Here is a 21,174-nt window from a genome sequence, read left to right on the forward strand (position 1 = left end):
TAAGTGTTAGCATGAAATTTAAATATTGAATTTAGAATTGTGTAAATTTAAATAATAAACATTCATCTAAATTTGAAGATTTTTAAGTGAGAGATGAAAACAACTTATACGACTTATGATTGAAATACTTAATGATTTTCATTGGTGGATCAAACAAGCAAAAAATATTTACTAATTTTTAAACTTATTTAAGGAAATCTAGTTAAATAGGTCATTATTTTAAATAAAATTTCTTAGAAGTATAAATTAAATCTAGATGTTAAAAAGCAAAATGTCTCAACCATATCAAACAATTATTTCTTTTTGTTATAAGCAGACAATTGATTCTTCTATTCAAAATTGCATCAATTATTTTTTTTTAATTTTTTGTTGTACAATTGATAATTTTTTTTTTTTTTAAATTGAATAAGTTTCTTAAATTTCTAAACAAATTCAATATAATTTTGTATCACATTTTATGCAAATTGCCTAACATTCAAATAAAAATTTGAATTCTATGCTCCCAAAAATAGAGTAAATTTAGATAAAATACAATTTAAAATTGTGTTAAATATTTCCTAGTGAATTTAAACGTAAACTTCAAAACAATGATTTACAGAGCATGGATCTCCGGACCTAAATTTAAATTTATATGAATTTGGAGAAAATCTATATAATTTTGTACTTCATTTTATGCGAATCAACTTGCATTCAAATCAAAACTCCGAGTTTCATGCTCCTTAATATAGAGTAAATTTTGATGAAATGCAGTTAAATCTTTCTTGCAGTTAAATTTAAATTTGTTCAAAATAATGATGAAAATGTACGTTCTATTAAGTTAACTAAAATTAAGGGCTTGTTTAAAACTTGAAAGAGCATTAGCAAAATAAAAATTAAAATTAAAGCCCCATATGTTAACAACATGAAGAAAAGAAAGGAAAATTGATAAAAGGAATTCGTTTTTATATTTGATTATTAAGGAAAATGAGAAAATAATTAAAAATATACCAAATCAATGAAAAAATAATACATCTTTAATATTTGATTTTTCTTAATTTTTAATTACATTAGAAAAAATTGCATTTTTGATATTATTTGATGTGGAGAGAAAATATAGTGAAAAATGGGTTTCCTAGTTTCTTTTTTTTCTTTTCTTTCTTTTTCCAAGCAAATCCTTTATCTAAACATAACTTAAGGGCTCATTATTCTTTTGATATTAAATAGGTTTAAAATAAAAATCTATTCTTATATGATTAAAAATTAAGAAAAATTAAATAGTTATGATGTGTAAAATGAAAGGTTTTGTTTATCAATTTGCTATGTATTTTGTTTTCTTTATCACTTTCCTTAATAACAAATAATTAGGAAATGGGTTTGTTCAAATTTTCCTTTTCTTTCTCTATAGTTTTTAAAGTTTGAAATGAGTCTTAAACGTGTCTATTGTTTTTTTTTTTTTTTAAATTATCTATCAAAGAAAGCAAGAAAAAAGCAAAAAATTAATTTTACACATGGTTAGATATTAGAAAAAAAAACTTTATTTTTAACATTGTTCGATACAAAAAAATTATAATAAAATAAAATTTAATTTCTCCTTTCTCAAATAAAATCATTGTGAATAAAAGATATCCCATCTTATATATATTTTTTAAGTGAAATGTTTGACAAACTTTTTAAAATTTAACTACTAGGATGTGAAAGAAAAGGAACCGTGGAAATGTTGATGAAGCAAAATTAAAGGGAAAGGTGGAGGGCGACCAAATTAAAGGAGAGGTAAAAGTTTGAGGAATAGAAAATGAGCGAGGTGGGTTTGGATAAGTGAAAGCGGGGGAGGGAGCATATGGACCCAACCGCAATCTCTGGTCCAAGGTAGCCCGGGGTGTGTGGGTCACCTTCCCGTCATGTCTAAGATTTTGTGTCGGTATGAATTTCCCCTCACCAAACAAACCCCCCCTCTCTCTCTCTCTCTCTCTCTCTCTCTCTCTCTCTCTCTTGTTTTGGCCTTTTTGTTTTACTTGCTTTTTTTATTTTACACTACTTCCATTTTTAGTTTATATATAATACGTATTTACGTGGATTTAGATAAATTCTAATATGATTTTATATTACATATTGTTTAAATATAATAAGAATACAAATTCAAAGTCTCTTCAAATAAAGGGTGATAGTTTATTTTTTATACTTTGTTTTATTTTTGTATTTCCTTTTACATTGTATTTTTCTTCTTAACATATGCGTTAGAATTAATTGTTGTAAAGTTATAATTATTGTTGCATATACGACGAGACAGTCGAGTAATGACATATGTCATATTTTCTAATTTATTTGTTTGACACTTATTTGAATGGACAAACGGTTATTTGTCACATATCTTATTTTCTAATATATCTCGCTACATGTCGCTTATTTCAAAAAAAATATAATTTTTAAAAATATTTATATGTTCAACATGCGCCGAACGCGACTGTCAACTAACTGTCTGGTTGTTAATTAATACTATGTAGACACATGATTTTATAGAAATTGTACGAATCAGAAAGTGCTTTAAACCTTACATGTTAGTATGTTAAAATGAAAAAAAAAAAAAAAAAAATTACTCTTCTAACTAGTCCAATTTTTTCTAGCACATTACATTATTGCTTTTCATGCTCCCCTTTACATTGCTTTTGTAGGGACCTGAACTTGGAAAAGAAAAGAAAATAAATAAAAGAAAAGAGAAATAAGTAAAAGGAAAAGAAAAGGAGGAAATCGGTTTGGCAGGACCGCAAACCGTCGGCGGTTTCACTGAGTTAAGGAAAAATCATCGACGACTACAAACAATTTAGAGCATTGAACTGCCAAACCGTTGACGGTTTTAAAAACCCCAAGAAAATCGTCGATGGTTTTCCTCTAGGCTGCCATTACTTAAGGGCTAAGCAAGATTTTTTTTTCATAACTAAACATTTCCCTCTCTTTATAAATTAGGGTTTTTGAGACTCTCTTTCTCTTCTCTCACTCTCTCACATGGCTCTCTCTCTCTAAGATCACCCGGAGTCCGTCATCGGTCCCCAATCATTTCTCCCTTTTCTCTCGGCTTGCCGGCTCCCTTTCGGCAGTGGGTTTGAAAGCTAGGGTTTCTCATTTTCTGAACGTAATTAACTTATTTTCAGGAACAGGTAAGGGGATTAAGTTATGCCAAGTCTTTTTATTGAAATTGAACCGATTAAACTATTCGTAGGTATGTATTTTCATGGTATCAATGGTTATTTTGAAATCCAACCGTTCAAAATTGAACTTTATAAATATGGTTATATCACACAGTATTTTGAATGAGATGAATGGTGGAAAGCTTGGTTTTATGGTCATATCCATGTTTTGGGAAGGAATCAAAGGGTGAGGGGCGATCATCTTCATATTCTTATGGAAAAATCTATATGATATATGTATATAAGCATGTTTTGAATAACTAGAACGTGGAAGTGATCATACCTTGGTTTTCATCATACGAACAAAATATACTATGAGGTATTTCCTGATTGTGTATCTGATTATGTTTTAATACTAAAATCGTGTGGCATGAGAATAATCTATATGGTTTATTTCATAACTGAACCTGAGTATGGTTGTGAGAATACATCGTGAAATTGAGATCTATACTGGTTTATGGAAAATATAGGGTTTTGATATGAAGGTTGAAGGCCAGGTTGTGATATGACAGCTTTTGTACTGAGTGATGAAAATGAGATTTATATTACAATTTTTATTACTTAAATTGCATGATATGGTTTTAGAACCCTAAGGACCGGTTGTATTGAAAGCATGGTACCGTTGCTAGTGAGTTATTTGGCCAAGTACCACCATAGTGTAGTGGAAGTGTAGGTTGTCTCAGCCGGTTGGCCTGCGAAGTGTTGTGGTACCTTCCCTGGAGTCCGAACTAGGAAGTTGTAAGGCAATCGGACCTACAACTAAGCTTGCAGATGCCTACAGACGTACTTGCAAAGGGTTATTTTGACTTTGTTTGGGTTGATCACCCAGGCTAAGTCTATCCTACGGGCGCACAACCCGTCATGGGGGTTAATCATGTCATTTGTCCTAAAGGGAGTCTTCTATGAATATATAAGAGTGTATGTAAACGGTGTTATCTATTCATTGAATTGGTTTATATTGTGGGAATAAATATGTATTTTCAATTGTATAGGTGTGAGTATAATTTACAAATGCTACTTTTGGTTAAATGGAGAAATGGATGTTTCCGTTTCTACTAAAATTCATGTTGGCCACACCCTGATATTAACATAATCAATCTTACTGAGAGGTGTCTCACCCCAACGATTGTTTTACATTTTAGGAAACACCAGGGATCATGCTTAGCAGGCAAAAGGAGCTGAGTTAGTTTGTCTAGTTTATGTACGTGGGTTGTATGGACAAAGTTTGGCTTTTGTCTTTTGTTTTTGGTTTGTAATATGTGTATTTGGAAACTTCAATGTATGATGGTAGTCTAAAATTCTAGTAATGTTTTGGAGGATGTTTCATTTATTTCCGCTACTTTTATATAATGGTTATGGTATCAGGAATACAGATATTACTAAAGTAGCACCCCGGGCCCCACTTCTGGGTCATGGGCGTTACAACTTTTTTTGTTTTACATATGTACTTGAATTAATTGTTGTAAGGTAATTTCTACAGTCAAAAAAAGAATGTCAATTAATTATCTAGTTGTGAACTCTTGTGTACGCACATGATTTATAGGAATTGTATAAATTAAAAAGTACTTAAAATTTTACCCATAATGGTAGAATTTTACTCTCGTAATTAGTACCTTTTTTCCTAACCCATGTGTTATTGATACTTTGTTGCTTTCCGCTTTTCATTTTGCATTGCCTTCTTCTACATGTGCGATAGAATTAATTATTGTAAGGTAATGACTACAGTTATATGTATATATGACGAGATAAATGATTAATGATGTATGTCTTATTTTCCAATATATTTACTTGTCACCTATTGGATAAAAATATAATTTTTGAAAAAAACTTATATCGAAAATGAACATCGATTGATTTTGTGGTTATTAGCTCCTATAAGCACACACGACTATGCATCGGCATGATTGATGATACATCTAGATACCTCAAGCATACCATTAGGATGCCTTAAATAGAGGAGGCCTTTTGAATTTGTTGAAATTTGATACATATTCCAAGGTTAAAGCATATTGGGGAAGTGTTCACGATGATTTAAATGAACATTTTTGGCACAATAGTACCTTAACTACTATTAAATTGAAAATATAATGACTACATCATATATATTTTAGACAGCTAATCAAATATTTGGATTTCAATTATTCTGGGAAAGTTAGGCTTGGATAGGTAAATATAATGAAGTTAAAATTTAACAAAAACCTATTTAAAATATGACGTAATAATCACGTAGCCTAGCTTAGCACTTTTAAGAAATAGTTGTAAGAGCATAATTATTATAAGGGTATACTTACTCCACATGGGGAGGAATTCCTAAATCTAACTCAAGGCCCCATGACCGTACTGCAGTACGCGGCCAAGTTTGTGGAGCTATCTCACTTCACTCCACACATGGTCCTGGATGAGCCGAAGAAGGTCCGGTGGTTTGAAAGGGGTCTGAGGCAGTGATTACATGCGCAGGTGGTGGAGTTTTTAGCCCAAAGTTTATCTAAGCTAGTGGACAAGGGCATGACAATGGAGGCCAGTTTACAGGAGTGTGAGGGGGTAGTGAATCAGAAGAAGAGGCCCTTTCCTTAGGGGTTTCAGACCAGCACCAGTTAGGGCGCATGGAGGAGGCCTAGTAATTTCACAAGCCAGTGACAGGAGATGGGACATCGAGCCCATTAGGGGGAAATTATCACGTTCTACTTGTTCCAGTTGCCACTAAAGGCATTGAGGCAAGTGTCGGGGTGGAGTCGCTAGTTGTTACCAATGTGGTAGACCTGACCACATATCACAGAACTATCGTGCACTGTTTATTGAGGTGCCCGCACCTCCTCAGTTCTGGGGACACGATCAGGCACCTTGGGGTGGTCACCAAAGAGGCATTGCTCAGGTGTGGGCATACTCTCTTACACCAGGAGACACGGAGGACGCCGACAATGTGATGACAGGTGCTATTTCGATTTTGTCAAATAAAGCTATTGTGTTATTTGATTTAGGAGCGACACACTCTTTCGTATCTCGGAGATTTATCAAATTGTGTGGGGTAGAGACTCAATTGTTAGATGCTGAGTTAGATGTGGTCACACTGACAGGGTCAGTTGTTGTGTGTAGCAAAATGATTAGAGACTACATAGTGGAGATCCAGGGGAGAATGCTGCCTGCTAGCTTAATTTTTTTTTTGACATGCATGGGTTCAACGTCATTTTGGGGATGGATTGGCTAGCATCCAGTTATGCAAGTATTGACTGCCAAAGGAAGGAGGTAGTGTTCAGACCTCTTGGGGAACAAGAGTTTAAATTTGTCAGGTCGTGTGTGCGCTCTGCACCACATATTCTTTCATCTATTCAGGCAAAGAGGTTGCTCTTGGGGGGATGCTAAGGGTACCTAACTTTTGTGAAGGAAGCATTGAGGGAGGAAATTAAGCTGGAGGATATCCCCGTGGTAAGGGAGTTCTTAGATGTTTTCCTAGGGGACTTACCAGGATTGCCTTTTGATTGCGAGGTGGAGTTTGCTATTGATTTAATTCCAGGGATGACACCGATTTTTAAGGCTCCATAAAAAATAGCTCCGACTGAACTAAAAGAGTTAAAGGAACAGCTACATGAATTACTTGACAAGGGGTTTATCAGACCGAGCATATCACTTTGGGGAGCACCGATGTTGTTTGTAAAGAAGAAAGATGGGTTGATGAGGATGTGCATCGGCTATAGGAAAATCAATAAAGTGACAATAAAGAACAAGTACATTGATGACCTATTCGACCAGCTACAGGGCACACACTTTTTCTCCAAGATCGATCTGTGATCCGGGTATCATCAAGTGAAGGTTAAATCAGAGGATGTACCAAAAACGACTTTTCACACTAGGTATGGCCATTACGAATTTCTCATTATGCCTTTCGGTTTGACTAATGCTACTGCGGCATTCATGGACCTTATGAAAAGGGTGTTCCACGAGTACTTAGATTAGTTCGTAGTTGTGTTCATCGATGACATCTTGATTTATTCGGGGAGCCCTATGGAGTATGAAGCTCATCTAAGACTGATACTTCAGGTGCTTAGAGAAAAGAAGTTGTTTGCTAAATTTAAGACTCTCTCTCTCTCTCTCTCTCTCTCTCTCTCTCTCTCTCTCTCTCTCTCTCTCTCTCTCTCTCTCTCTCTTTCTCTCTCTCTCTCTCTCTAACATCACTCAGAGTCCGTCATTGGTCCCCAATCATTTCTCCCTCTTCTCTTGGCTTGCTGGCTCACTTTCCGTGGAGGGTTTGAAAGCTAGGGTTTCTCATTTTCTAAATGTAATCGACTTATTTTCAGGAGCAGGCAAGAGGATTAAGTTATGTCAGGTCTTTTATCAAAATTGTACCGATTAAACTGTTCGTAGGCATGTATTTTCATGGTATCAATGGTTATTTCGAAATCCAATGATTCAAAAATAAACTTTATAAATATGGTTATATCATATGGTATTTTGAATGAGATGAACAGTGGAAAGCTTGGCTTTATGGTCATATCCGTGTTTTGAGAAAGAATCAAACGGGGTGATCATCTTCATATTCTTATGAGCAAATTTATATGTATATATGTATATAAGAATGTTTTGAAAAACTAGAACGTGGAGGTGATCATACCCTATTTTTCATTATATGAACTAAATATACTATGAGGTATTTCCTATTTGTGTATCTGATTATATTTTAATACTAAATTCATGTGGCATGAGAATAATCTATATGATTTATTTCATAACTGAACCTGAGTATGGTTGTGAGAATATATCATGTAATTGAGATCTATACTGGTTTATGGAAAATATGGGGTTTTGAAATGATGACTGAAGGACGGGTTATGATACGATAGGTTTTGTACTGAGTTATGAAAATGAGATTTATATTATAGTTTTTGTTACTTAAGTTGCATGATATGATTTAAGAACCCTGAGGACAGGTTGTATTGAGAGCATGGTACCGTTGCTAGTGAGTTATTTGGCCAAGTGCAACCACACTGAAGTGGCAGTGTAAGTAGTCTCAGCTGATTGGCCTGCAAAGTGTTGTGTGGTACCTTCCCTGGAGTTTGGACCAGGAAGTGGTAAGACAATTAGACCTACAGCTGAGCTTGCAGATGCTTGCAAACATACTTGCAGAGGGTTATTTTGACTTCGTTTGGGTCGATCACCCAAGCTAAGTTTACCCCAGGGCCGGCACAACCTGTCATGGATGTTAATCATATCATTTGTTCCAAGGGGTGTGTTCTACGCATATTTGTGAGTTTATGCAAACGATGTTTATCTATTCATTGAGTTGGTTTATATTGTACGAATAAATGTGTATTTTCAAATGTATAGGTGTGAGTACAATTTACAAATGCTACTTTTGGTTAAATGGAGAAAATGATGTTTCTACTTCTACTAAAACTCATGTTGGCCACACCCTCATATTAACTTAATCCGTCTTACTGAGAGGTTTCTGACCCCAACGATCATTTTACTTTTTAGGAAGCACTAGGGATCGTGCCTAGCAGGCAAAAGGGGCTGAGTTAGTTTGTCTAGTTTATGTACTTGGGTTGTATGGATGAAGTTTGGTTTATGTCTTTTACTTTTGGTTTGTAATATGGGTATTTGGAAACTTCTATATATGATGGTAGTCTAAAACTCTCGTATTGTTTTGGAGGATATTTCATTTCTTTCCACTGCTTTTATATGAAGGTTATGGTATTAGGAATATAGATATTACTGAAGTAGCACCTTGGGCCCCACTTCTGGGTACGGGGCGTTACAACATTTTTTGTTTTACATATGTACTTGAATTAATTGTTGTAAGGTAATTTCTACAATTACAAAAAGAATGTCAATTAATTATCTAGTTGTGAACTCTTGTGTACGCGCATGATTTATAGGAATTGTATAAATCAAAAAGTACTTAAAATCTTATCCAAAATGGTAGAAATTTACCCTTGCAATTAATACCTTTTTTTCCTAACCCATGTGTTATTGATACTTTGTTGCTTTTCGCTTTTCATTTTGCATTGCTTTCTTCTACATGTGTGATAGAATTAATTATTGTAAGGTAATGACTACAGTTATATGTATGTATGACAAGAGATAAACGATTAATGATGTATGTCTTATTTTCTAAAATGTTTGCCTGTCACTTATTTGATAAAGAATATAATTTTCTAATAAGTTGCATGATATGATTTAAGAATGCTGAGGACCGGTTGTATTGAGAGCATGGTACCGTTGCTAGTGAGTTATTTGGCTAAGTGCAACGACACTGTAGTGGTAGTGTAGGTAGTCTCAGCTGATTGGCTTGTGAAGTGTTGTGGTACCTTCCTTGGAGTCTAGACCAGGAAGTGGTAAGACAATCAAACCTACAGCTGAGCTTGCAGGTGCTTGCAGACATACTTGTAGAGGGTTATTTTGACTTCGTTTGGGTCGATCACCCAAGCTAAGTTTACCCTAGGGCCCGCGCAACCTGTCATGGATGTTAATCATGTCATTTGTTCCAAGGTGTGTGTTCTACGCATATTTGTGAGTTTATGTAAACGATGTTATCTATTCATTGAGTTGGTTTATATTGTACGAATAAATGTGTATTTTAAACTATATAGGTGTGCGTACAATTTACGAATGCTACTTTTGGTTAAATGGAGAAAATGATGTTTCTACTTGTACTAAAACTCATGTTGGCCACACCCTGATATTAACTTAATCCGTCTTACTGAGATGTGTCTCACCTCAACGATCATTTTACTTTTTAGGAAGCACTAGGGATCGTGCCTAGCAGGCAAAAGGGGCTGAGTTAGTTTGTCTAGTTTATGTACTTGGGTTGTATGGACGAAGTTTGGTTTCTGTTTTTTATTTTTGGTTTGTAATATGGGTATTTGGAAACTTCTATATATGATGGTAGTCTAAAATTCTCGTATTGTTTTGGAGGATATTTCATTTCTTTCCACTGCTTTTATATGAATGTTATGGTATTAGGAATATAGATACTACTAAAGTAGCACCTCGGGCCCCACTTCTGGGTACGGGGCGTTACAACTTTTTTTGTTTTACATATGTACTTGAATTAATTGTTGTAAGGTAATTTCTACAATTACAAAAAGAATGTCAATTAATTATCTAGTTGTGATCTCTTGTGTACGCCCATGATTTATAGGAATTGTATAAATCAAAAAGTACTTAAAATCTTACCCATAATGGTAGAATTTTACCCTTGTACTTAATACCTTTTTTCCTAACGCATGTGTTATTGATACTTTGTTGCTTTTCGCTTTTCATTTTGCATTGCTTTCTTCTACATGTGTGATAGAATTAATTATTGTAAGGTAATGACTATAGTTATATGTATGTATGACAAAAGATAAACGATTAATGATGTATGTCTTATTTTCTAAAATGTTTGCCTGTCACTTATTTGATAAAAAATATAATTTTCTAATAAGTTGCATGATATGGTTTAAGAACGCTGAGGACCGGTTGTATTGAGAGCATGGTACCGTTGCTAGGTAATGACTACAGTTATATGTATGTATGACAAGAGATAAACGATTAATGATGTATGTCTTATTTTCTAAAATGTTTGCCTGTCACTTATTTGATAAAGAATATAATTTTCTAATAAGTTGCATGATATGGTTTAAGAATGCTGAGGACCGGTTGTATTGAGAGCATGGTACCGTTGCTAGTGAGTTATTTGGCCAAGTGCAACGACACTGTAGTGGTAGTGTAGGTAGTCTCAGCTGATTGGCTTGTGAAGTGTTGTGGTACCTTCCTTGGAGTCTAGACCAGGAAGTGGTAAGACAATCAAACCTACAGCTGAGCTTGCAGGTGCTTGCAGACATACTTGTAGAGGGTTATTTTGACTTCGTTTGGGTCGATCACCCAAGCTAAGTTTACCCTAGGGCCCGCGCAACCTGTCATGGATGTTAATCATGTCATTTGTTCCAAGGTGTGTGTTCTACGCATATTTGTGAGTTTATGTAAACGATGTTATCTATTCATTGAGTTGGTTTATATTGTACGAATAAATGTGTATTTTAAACTATATAGGTGTGCGTACAATTTACGAATGCTACTTTTGGGTAAATGGAGAAAATGATGTTTCTACTTGTACTAAAACTCATGTTGGCCACACCCTGATATTAACTTAATCCGTCTTACTGAGATGTGTCTCACCTCAACGATCATTTTACTTTTTAGGAAGCACTAGGGATCGTGCCTAGCAGGCAAAAGGGGCTGAGTTAGTTTGTCTAGTTTATGTACTTGGGTTGTATGGACGAAGTTTGGTTTCTGTTTTTTATTTTTGGTTTGTAATATGGGTATTTGGAAACTTCTATATATGATGGTAGTCTAAAATTCTCGTATTGTTTTGGAGGATATTTCATTTATTTCCACTGCTTTTATATGAATGTTATGGTATTAGGAATATAGATACTACTAAAGTAGCACCTCGGGCCCCACTTCTGGGTACGGGGCGTTACAACTTTTTTTGTTTTACATATCTACTTGAATTAATTGTTGTAAGGTAATTTCTACAATTACAAAAAGAATGTCAATTAATTATCTAGTTGTGATCTCTTGTGTACGCCCATGATTTATAGGAATTGCATAAATCAAAAAGTACTTAAAATCTTTCCCATAATGGTAGAATTTTACCCTTGTAATTAATACCTTTTTTCCTAACGCATGTGTTATTGATACTTTGTTGCTTTTCGCTTTTCATTTTGCATTGCTTTCTTCTACATGTGTGATAGAATTAATTATTGTAAGGTAATGACTACAGTTATATGTATGTATGACAAAAGATAAACGATTAATGATGTATGTCTTATTTTCTAAAATGTTTACTTGTCACTTATTTGATAAAAAATATAATTTTCTAATAAGTTGCATGATATGGTTTAAGAACGCTGAGGACCGGTTGTATTGAGAGCATGGTACCGTTGCTAGTGAGTTATTTGGCCAAGTGCAACCGCACTGTAGTGGCAGTGTAGGTAGTCTCAGCTGATTGGCCTGCGAAGTGTTGTGGTACCTTCCTTGGAGTCTAGACTAGGAAGTGGTAAGACAATCAGACCTACAGCTGAGCTTGCAGGTGCTTGCAGACATACTTGCAGAGGGTTATTTTGACTTCGTTTGGGTCGATCACCCAAGCTAAGTTTACCCTAGGGCCCGGACAACCTGTCATGGATGTTAATCATGTCATTTGTTCCAAGGGGTGTGTTCTACGCATATTTGTGAGTTTATGTAAATGATGTTATCTATTCATTGAGTTGGTTTATATTGTACGAATAAATGTGTATTTTAAACTATATAGGTGTGAGTACAATTTACAAATGCTACTTTTGGTTAAATGGAGAAAATGATGTTTCTACTTCTACTAAAACTCATGTTGGCCACACCCTAATATTAACTTAATCCGTCTTACTGAGTGGTTTCTGACCCCAACGATCATTTTACTTTTTAGGAAGCACTAGGGATCGTGCCTAGCAGGCAAAAGGGGCTGAGTTAGTTTGTCTAGTTTATGTACTTGGGTTGTATGGATGAAGTTTGGTTTATGTCTTTTACTTTTGGTTTGTAATATGGGTATTTGGAAACTTCTATATATGATGGTAGTCTAAAACTCTCGTATTGTTTTGGAGGATATTTCATTTCTTTCCACTGCTTTTATATGAAGGTTATGGTATTAGGAATATAGATATTACTGAAGTAGCACCTTGGGCCCCACTTCTGGGTATGGGGCGTTACAACTTTTTTTGTTTTACATATGTACTTGAATTAATTGTTGTAAGGTAATTTCTACAATTACAAAAAGAATGTCAATTAATTATCTAGTTGTGAACTCTTGTGTACGCGCATGATTTATAGGAATTGTATAAATCAAAAAGTACTTAAAATCTTATCCAAAATGGTAGAAATTTACCCTTGCAATTAATACCTTTTTTTCCTAACCCATGTGTTATTGATACTTTGTTGCTTTTCTCTTTTCATTTTGCATTGCTTTCTTCTACATGTGTGATAGAATTAATTATTGTAAGGTAATGACTACAGTTATATGTATGTATGACAAGAGATAAACGATTAATGATGTATGTCTTATTTTCTAAAATGTTTGCCTGTCACTTATTTGATAAAGAATATAATTTTCTAATAAGTTGCATGATATGGTTTAAGAATGCTGAGGACCGGTTGTATTGAGAGCATGGTACCGTTGCTAGTGAGTTATTTGGCCAAGTGCAACGACACTGTAGTGGTAGTGTAGGTAGTCTCAGCTGATTGGCTTGTGAAGTGTTGTGGTACCTTCCTTGGAGTCTAGACCAGGAAGTGGTAAGACAATCAAACCTACAGCTGAGCTTGCAGGTGCTTCCAGACATACTTGTAGAGGGTTATTTTGACTTCGTTTGGGTCGATCACCCAAGCTAAGTTTACCCTAGGGCCCGCACAACCTGTCATGGATGTTAATCATGTCATTTGTTCCAAGGTGTGTGTTCTACGCATATTTGTGAGTTTATGTAAACGATGTTATCTATTCATTGAGTTGGTTTATATTGTACGAATAAATGTGTATTTTAAACTATATAGGTGTGCGTACAATTTACGAATGCTACTTTTGGGTAAATGGAGAAAATGATGTTTCTACTTCTACTAAAACTCATGTTGGCCACACCCTGATATTAACTTAATCCGTCTTACTGAGATGTGTCTCACCTCAACGATCATTTTATTTTTTAGGAAGCACTAGGGATCGTGCCTAGCAGGCAAAAGGGGCTGAGTTAGTTTGTCTAGTTTATGTACTTGGGTTGTATGGACGAAGTTTGGTTTCTGTCTTTTATTTTTGGTTTGTAATATGGGTATTTGGAAACTTCTATATATGATAGTAGTCTAAAATTCTCGTATTGTTTTGGAGGATATTTCATTTATTTCCACTGCTTTTATATGAAGGTTATGGTATTAGGAATACGGATATTACTAAAGTAGCACCTCGAGCCCCACTTCTGGGTACGGGGCGTTACAACTTTTTTTGTTTTACATATGTACTTGAATTAATTGTTGTAAGGTAATTTCTACAATTATAAAAAGAATGTCAATTAATTATCTAGTTGTGAATGCTTGTGTACGCGCATGATTTATTGGAATTGTATAAATCAAAAAGTACTTAAAATCTTACCCATAATGGTAGAATTTTACCCTTGTAATTAATACCTTTTTTCCTAACCCATGTGTTATTGATACTTTGTTGCTTTTCGCTTTTCATTTTGCATTGCTTTCTTCTACATGTGTGATAGAATTAATTATTGTAAGGAAATGACTACAGTTATATGTATGTATGACAAGAGATAAACCATTAATGATGTAAGTCTTATTTTCTAATATGGTTACCTGTCACTTATTTGATAAAAAATATAATTTTCTAATAAGTTGCATGATATGGTTTAAGAACGTTGAGGACCGATTGTATTGAGAGCATGGTACCGTTGCTAGTGAGTTATTTGGCCAAGAGCAACCACACTGTAGTGGCAGTGTAGGTAGTCTCAGCTAATTACATATGTACTTGAATTAATTGTTGCAAGGTAATTTCTACAATTATAAAAAGAATGTCAATCAATTATCTAGTTGTGAACTCTTGTGTACGCGCATGATTTATAGGAATTGTATAAATCAAAAAGGACTTAAAATCTTATCCATAATGGTGGAATTTTACCCTTGTAATTAATACCTTTTTTCCTAATCCATGTGTTATTGATACTTTGTTGCTTTTCGCTTTTCATTTTGCATTGCTTTCTTCTACGTGTGTGATAGAATTAATTATTGTAGGGTAATGACTACAGTTATATGTATGTATGACAAGAGATAAACGATTAATGATGTATGTTTTATTTTCTAATATGTTTACCTGTCATTTATTTGATAAAAATATAATTTTTGAAAAAAAACTTATGTCGAACATGAACATCGATTGATTTTGTCATTATTACCTCCTAAGCACACACGACTATGCATCAGTATGATTGATGATACATCAAGATACCTCAAGCATACCATTAGGATGCCTTAAATAGAGGAGTCCTTATGAATTTGTTGAAATTTGATCCAGATTCCAAGCTTAAAGCTTATTGAGGAAGTGTTCAGGATGATTTAAATGAACATTTTTGGCACAATAGTACCTTAACTACTATTAAATTGATAATATAATGATTGTATTATATATATTTTAGACAGCTAATCAAATATTTGGATTTCAATTATTCTGGGCAAGTTAGGCTTGGATAGATATATATAATGAAGTTGAAATTTAACGAAAACCTATTTAAAATATTACGTAATAATCACGTAGCCTAGCTTAGCATTTTTAAGAAATAGTTAATAAGAGCATAATTATTATAAGGGTATACTTACTCCATATGCGATTTGGAAGTCGCCAACAAATTATAAGATATTATATTGATATTTGATTCAAATCCACATAATCTAAATCCAAATATCCCCCCAAGCATAAGATTAGCAAGTTTTAAACTTTACGTGGAGGTGTTATTATTTACAAGTTCTTCTAGAGAATTTCTTGTATATTTGAGCTATGTATCATAAAAATTCCTTAAATGCATAGAATTTCAATCACCAGAAATTGATTGAAATAAATAGAGAGCATTTCAATTGGGATGACAATAATACTAATACTAATAATAATAACAATAATAATAACTCTTAGCCCCTGCGACATGGCGCGGTGGAAATGCATTAGCAAGTAAAAAGGAGAATCGAGAGTTCAATTTTAGGTAGATACACTCACGAAGGCAGCGATACCTGTGGATGGTGAGAGTTTACTCTGTGAGTTAGCAGGAACTGTTGATGGTGAGAGTTCGCTCTGCGAGACAGTGGGGACCGTGGATGGGAAGAGTTCTTTGTGAGTCAGTGAGGACTGTGGATGGTAATGGAGACGTGTCCTAAGGGTCGGGTTGGCCGAACGTCCAACTGATGCACAAAAGCTGTGTCCGCATCCGGGCTTTACCCTGATCAGCAAGACCTGGGGACAGAGGACGCTGATCCGTAAGTTTGGTGCCGCACCAGGGGGTCCGAAGGGCTCGTTGGTAGCTGGAGTTCCTATATAATAAAAATAAAAAAAATAATAATAATAATAATAATAATAATAATAATAACTCTTAGTTCCAATCACCAAAAATTAATTAAAATATATACATCCTATATTTGGAAAGACTTTGATTTGAATTTACATTGCATTTGAAGAAGATGTAATATAAAATAATACAAAATTTGTGCAAATCCACTCAAATTTAAAGTTAAGATTCGAAATATGTGCTCCTAAATGCAACAATAAAGAATTTCAATAAGGAAGATAACCCCTACGTTGGATGGAGGGGTGTGCGGCCAGCGAAATTACCTAGCGCATAATCATAATACAATTTAATTATCTCCAAGCAACAATAATAACAATAGTATTCATTGACATCATGAACCTTCCTTAGTTGACTATTAGTCAACCATTAAGTTTAGTAAAAAAAATTAAACTTAATAAAATAAAAAATTTACCTTTCCACTCAATTTTGATAAGATAAATTAAGAAAATGATATTAATTTAATAAATTATGTTGGAAAAGTTGATCAATTAATTACAATATATTCTGAAAATTAAACTTTTAAGTGAATTGAACACTTAACAACTAAATCAGATCAATAAGTTTATATAAGCATGACAATATAATAAAATTATTATTTTTAAAAAATTAAAATTATGGAAAATAAATAAATAATACAAATAATTTAGAAAATAAATACTTAAATAATTATATCATTCCAAAATATTAATTATATACATTTCATGAAAATTGAATGACTAAATATATCTTCAACAAATAAATTATAGTTTTACAAAATTGATTTGGATTTGACGGTTGGTCGAATTGTGGCTTGTTTTTTGGGTTTGATTGAAATATTATATTTCATAACATAACGACTTGAATGAAGTCAAGAAAAGTCGAGTGAATTGTCTCAAACAATAATCAATCAATTAATATAAATTTAAATTTTTTTATCCATTTAGCATTCATATTTTACACACAAAAGAACTAACAACCCATTTTATAATTTTAATTTATGAACAATAAATTTTGAAATTTTAATTTTTCTTTTTTTAACATTTTGTTTGACAAGTTCTTGAATTTCAAAATATTGAACTATATCTTACTTGTTTCATGTCATGTTTAGTCATTAAATTTTTATGAAAATTACATATAATAAACATTATGGAGTATTATAATTACTATGTATTTTTATAATTTATTAGTATTTTTATTTTTATATATAATTTAAAAAATTAAAATAGTGATGTGTTTTTTTTTTTGGTTTGAATGATATCAATTGGTTAATCTAAAGTGATTGAACTAGATAGACCAGTTCATTTGAGAATCAATTTAATCTTTGAGTCACTTAGTTTTCAAAACAATATGTTGTCTAACTTTTTTAATTTAATTTATTAAATAAGTATCATTTGGAAAAATATCATTTTATTATGATTAAAACTATTATATATATATATATATATATATATATATATAATGGTTGATTAATGAAAGGTTCATTTTGTTAATAATATTAAATTTCATGTGATTCTTTGCTAGCTTGTCTAAATATAGGGAGTGAAGTGCCATTTTCAAAAAAATCAGGTGCTGCTTAATTTTACCCCATGCAATTCAAATGGATGGAGGGAAGTGGGGCCAGGAATTACCTATTCATAATCAAAATATAATTTAATTATCACCAAACAAAAATCATAATAAGACAATATAAATATATATTTAAAATATGTATTTAGCGGCCAAATAAATAAATAAAACAAAAACAGAGTTTAGATGCACAGAGTTTGCAGGTGATTCTTGCCTCTCTCACTCTCTCTCTCTCTCTAGTCAATGCGTCGGTCCGGCTGTCGCGGCATTCCTCCACCTTCACCTATAAGTATTAGCCTGCACTCCCTCTCCTCCCCACTCCTTCACAATTCTCAACCTACCTTCTCAAGCTCTCTCTCTCTCGTTCTCTCTCTCTCTCTCTCTCTCTCTCTCTCTCTCTCTCTCTCTCTCTCTAGAATTCCTCTAGCTCGAAGGGGCATACATACACACACACACACACACATATTACATATTAACTTACTAAGGGGAGCTAATTAAAATGAAGCTGCTGTCAAGAAAAGCAACCTGCAACTCTCACGGCCAAGACTCTTTGTACTTCCTGGGATGGCAAGAATACGAGAAGAGCCCTTACCACGAGCTTCGTAATCCCACGGGCATTATTCAAATGGGTCTCGCAGAAAATCAGGTTAAAACTCCAATCCCAATTTTTTATTATTATTGTTATTATTTTTACTGCAGGAAATGTTGTTTGGAGGCAAAAAATGTGTTTTAAAATTACTAAGATTGGAAAGTATATATGTACTGTAGGAGAAAGACATGGGGGAGAGGACTTGGTTAAGTGATTTCTTGCATTAATTTGTCCGTCGCCAGTTGTGTTAATCTGGTTTTGCTATGCGCAGGTGTCCTTTGATCTTCTGGAGTCGTGGCTGGCGGAGAACCCAGACGCAGCCTGCTTCAAGAAAGACGGCCAATCCATTTTCAGAGACCTCGCTCTCTTCCAGGATTATCATGGCCTCCCTGCCTTCAAGAATGTAATTAAGTTATTATTATTCTTTATTATTTACTATTATTATTTACTTTAATCTATTATTAGACCAGTGATTAATTTGTTTTTTTTTTTTACGTCAATCGCAGGCATTGGTGGAGTTCATGTCAAAACAAAGGGGAAACAGAGTAACCTTTGATCCCAAAAATCTGGTCCTCACTGCCGGCGCAACTTCCGCCAGCGAGACACTCATTTTCTGCCTCGCCGAGCCCGGCGAGGCTTTCCTCCTGCCGACCCCCTACTACCCTGGGTATGTTTTACTTTTTCTTGACACGATAATGTTAATAAATACCTAAACATGGTTAGCTGACGAACACACGGACGACAGTGCCTTTGTTAGTCAGTGACTCGAATTCCCTGCTACCAGCCGATTAGTAACCATTACCAAAACAAATATTGGATTTGGCTGGTATGCATTGTACTGTATTTACTCTCTAAAACTACACAAGTCTAAATTTAAAGCTTTAACTATTTAATTAACTCTATACTTTTGTAGTTTAGTTAGAAAATGATGTTAATTAAATGTTAACAATTATTTACGCAGATTTGATAGAGATCTCAAGTGGAGAACTGGCGCAGAGATTGTACCAATAAACTGTTGTAGCTCAAACGGGTTCAAAATTACCGAAACGGGTCTGGAAGAGGCCTACCAACGAGCCCATAAACGAAACTTAAAAGTGAAGGGCGTGATGGTCACGAACCCGTCAAACCCGCTGGGCACGACCCTGACCCGGGAAGAGGTCGACCTCCTCCTCCGCTTTACCGTCGCTAAATCCCTCCACCTGATCAGCGACGAAATCTATTCTGGCACCGTCTTTGCCTCGCCGGGCTTCGTGAGCGTCATGGAGGCCGTCTCCGACCGAAAATACAAGGACACGGAAGCCTGGAACCGCGTTCACATTATTTACAGCCTGTCCAAGGATCTGGGTCTCCCCGGATTTCGCGTCGGTGCAATTTACTCCAACGACGAGACAGTCGTCGCCGCCGCGACCAAAATGTCGAGCTTCGGACTCGTTTCTTCCCAAACACAGTACCTCCTCTCCGCCATCCTCTCCGACGAGAAATTCACCGACCATTACATTTCCGAGAACCAGCGCCGCCTCAAGCGGCAGCGGGAACTGCTCATATCGGGTCTCCTGAAGGCTGGTGTGGAGTGCCTCCCAAGCAACGCCGGGCTGTTCTGCTGGATGGACCTCCGGCATCTGTTGAGCTCCGACACGTTCGAGGCGGAAATAGAGCTTTGGAAAAAGATACTGTTCGACGTTCGGTTGAACATCTCGCCTGGGTCTTCCTGCCACTGCTCCGAACCCGGTTGGTTCCGGGTCTGCTTCGCGAACATGTCGGAAGAAACCCTCCACCTGTCGATGCAGAGAATGAAAGCTTTCGTCGACGGAAAAGGCGGCGGTCGCCGGAGGAAGCAGTCTAGTACGAGAAGCCTAAGTAGAAAGTCCCTCAGTAAGTGGGTCATCCGGCTGTCGTTCTCCGACAGGGAGCCGCCGGAAGAGCGTTAGGCGCAGTAATACTAGTGTGAACATTGTCCATTACTGTTGATGACACATCTGATCGAGATAAATCTTTTTTTTTTTTTTTTTTTCGATGGCCCTCGTTTTGAAAGGGTCATTGGAGCCACTTTTCCCCCCAACAGGTGTTTTTGGTTGGGACGTTTGAGTCCCAACATTTTTCTTTTTTTAGGTGTAGAAATTAAAGTGCACTCGATCTATCCGGACGTGGTGGATTTGAAGTGGCTTCATTCTGTGTTTCCTGTAAAAGTTGGGTTTTTGATTTCTCTGTTGAAATCATACTGAATTCTCGGACCGTGATATGATTATTCTGATGTTATTATTATTATTATTATTATAGAAAAGAATAGGGTTTCTTCAATCTTATAATACACGTGTGGGCAAAATTAATTAATTATAGTACAGTATTTAATTAGTTATGAGAATAATGATATTATTATTATTAAAAAAAAAAAAACATAGGTTGCAGAGAGAAAGAGAGGTGGAAGGGACGGCAGCGGGATGAACGGCTGGGGTCGGTGGCGATGACATCCGTTGCCGACGTTAGCTAGTCTTCTTTTATTATTCCCAACCGAATGACCGACTTTTCTTATATTGGCACTTTTTCCTCTTCTATTTATTTTAAAATTTTTCAAAAACTTTTTTTGGGGTTTTGGGTTTCAGCATGATGACGTTCTTTAAGCCGCAAGGGCAGGGAGACTATTTGCACAGTGCTGCGGCAGCAGCTGCTGCTGTGAAAAGCGGTGGTCAGCCTCAGACCACCCTGCAGCTGCTCTCTCTCTCTCTCTCTCTCTCTCTTATTATGGTAACTGGCAATAAATAAGCCAAATCCC

At 35.0% G+C, this 21,174-nt stretch overlaps 1 protein-coding gene across 1 annotated transcript; it reads left to right on the forward strand.

The window, feature by feature from the left end:
* Positions 1 to 18,314: 18,314 nt before the first annotated feature.
* On the forward strand, positions 18,315 to 20,620 carry LOC131159970 (1-aminocyclopropane-1-carboxylate synthase 3-like). Its single transcript, XM_058115230.1, has 4 exons — positions 18,315 to 18,461; positions 18,676 to 18,807; positions 18,911 to 19,071; positions 19,366 to 20,620. The coding sequence occupies exons 1-4, from the start codon at positions 18,315 to 18,317 to the stop codon at positions 20,330 to 20,332; spliced, it is 1,407 nt and encodes a 468-aa protein (XP_057971213.1). The 3' UTR covers positions 20,333 to 20,620.
* Positions 20,621 to 21,174: the final 554 nt, after the last annotated feature.

This window comes from Malania oleifera, chromosome 1 (genome assembly GCF_029873635.1).
Source record: "Malania oleifera isolate guangnan ecotype guangnan chromosome 1, ASM2987363v1, whole genome shotgun sequence".
Classification (NCBI taxonomy): Eukaryota; Viridiplantae; Streptophyta; class Magnoliopsida; order Santalales; family Ximeniaceae; genus Malania; species Malania oleifera.

Coding starts and splice junctions, on each gene's coding strand:
- LOC131159970 (XM_058115230.1), top strand. CDS start 18,315: ATGAAGCTGCTGTCAAGAAAAGCAACCTGCAACTCTCACGGCCAAGAC. Junction 18,462..18,675: donor TGGGTCTCGCAGAAAATCAG/GTTAAAACTCCA, acceptor TGCTATGCGCAG/GTGTCCTTTGATCTTCTGGA. Junction 18,808..18,910: donor GCCTCCCTGCCTTCAAGAAT/GTAATTAAGTTA, acceptor CGTCAATCGCAG/GCATTGGTGGAGTTCATGTC.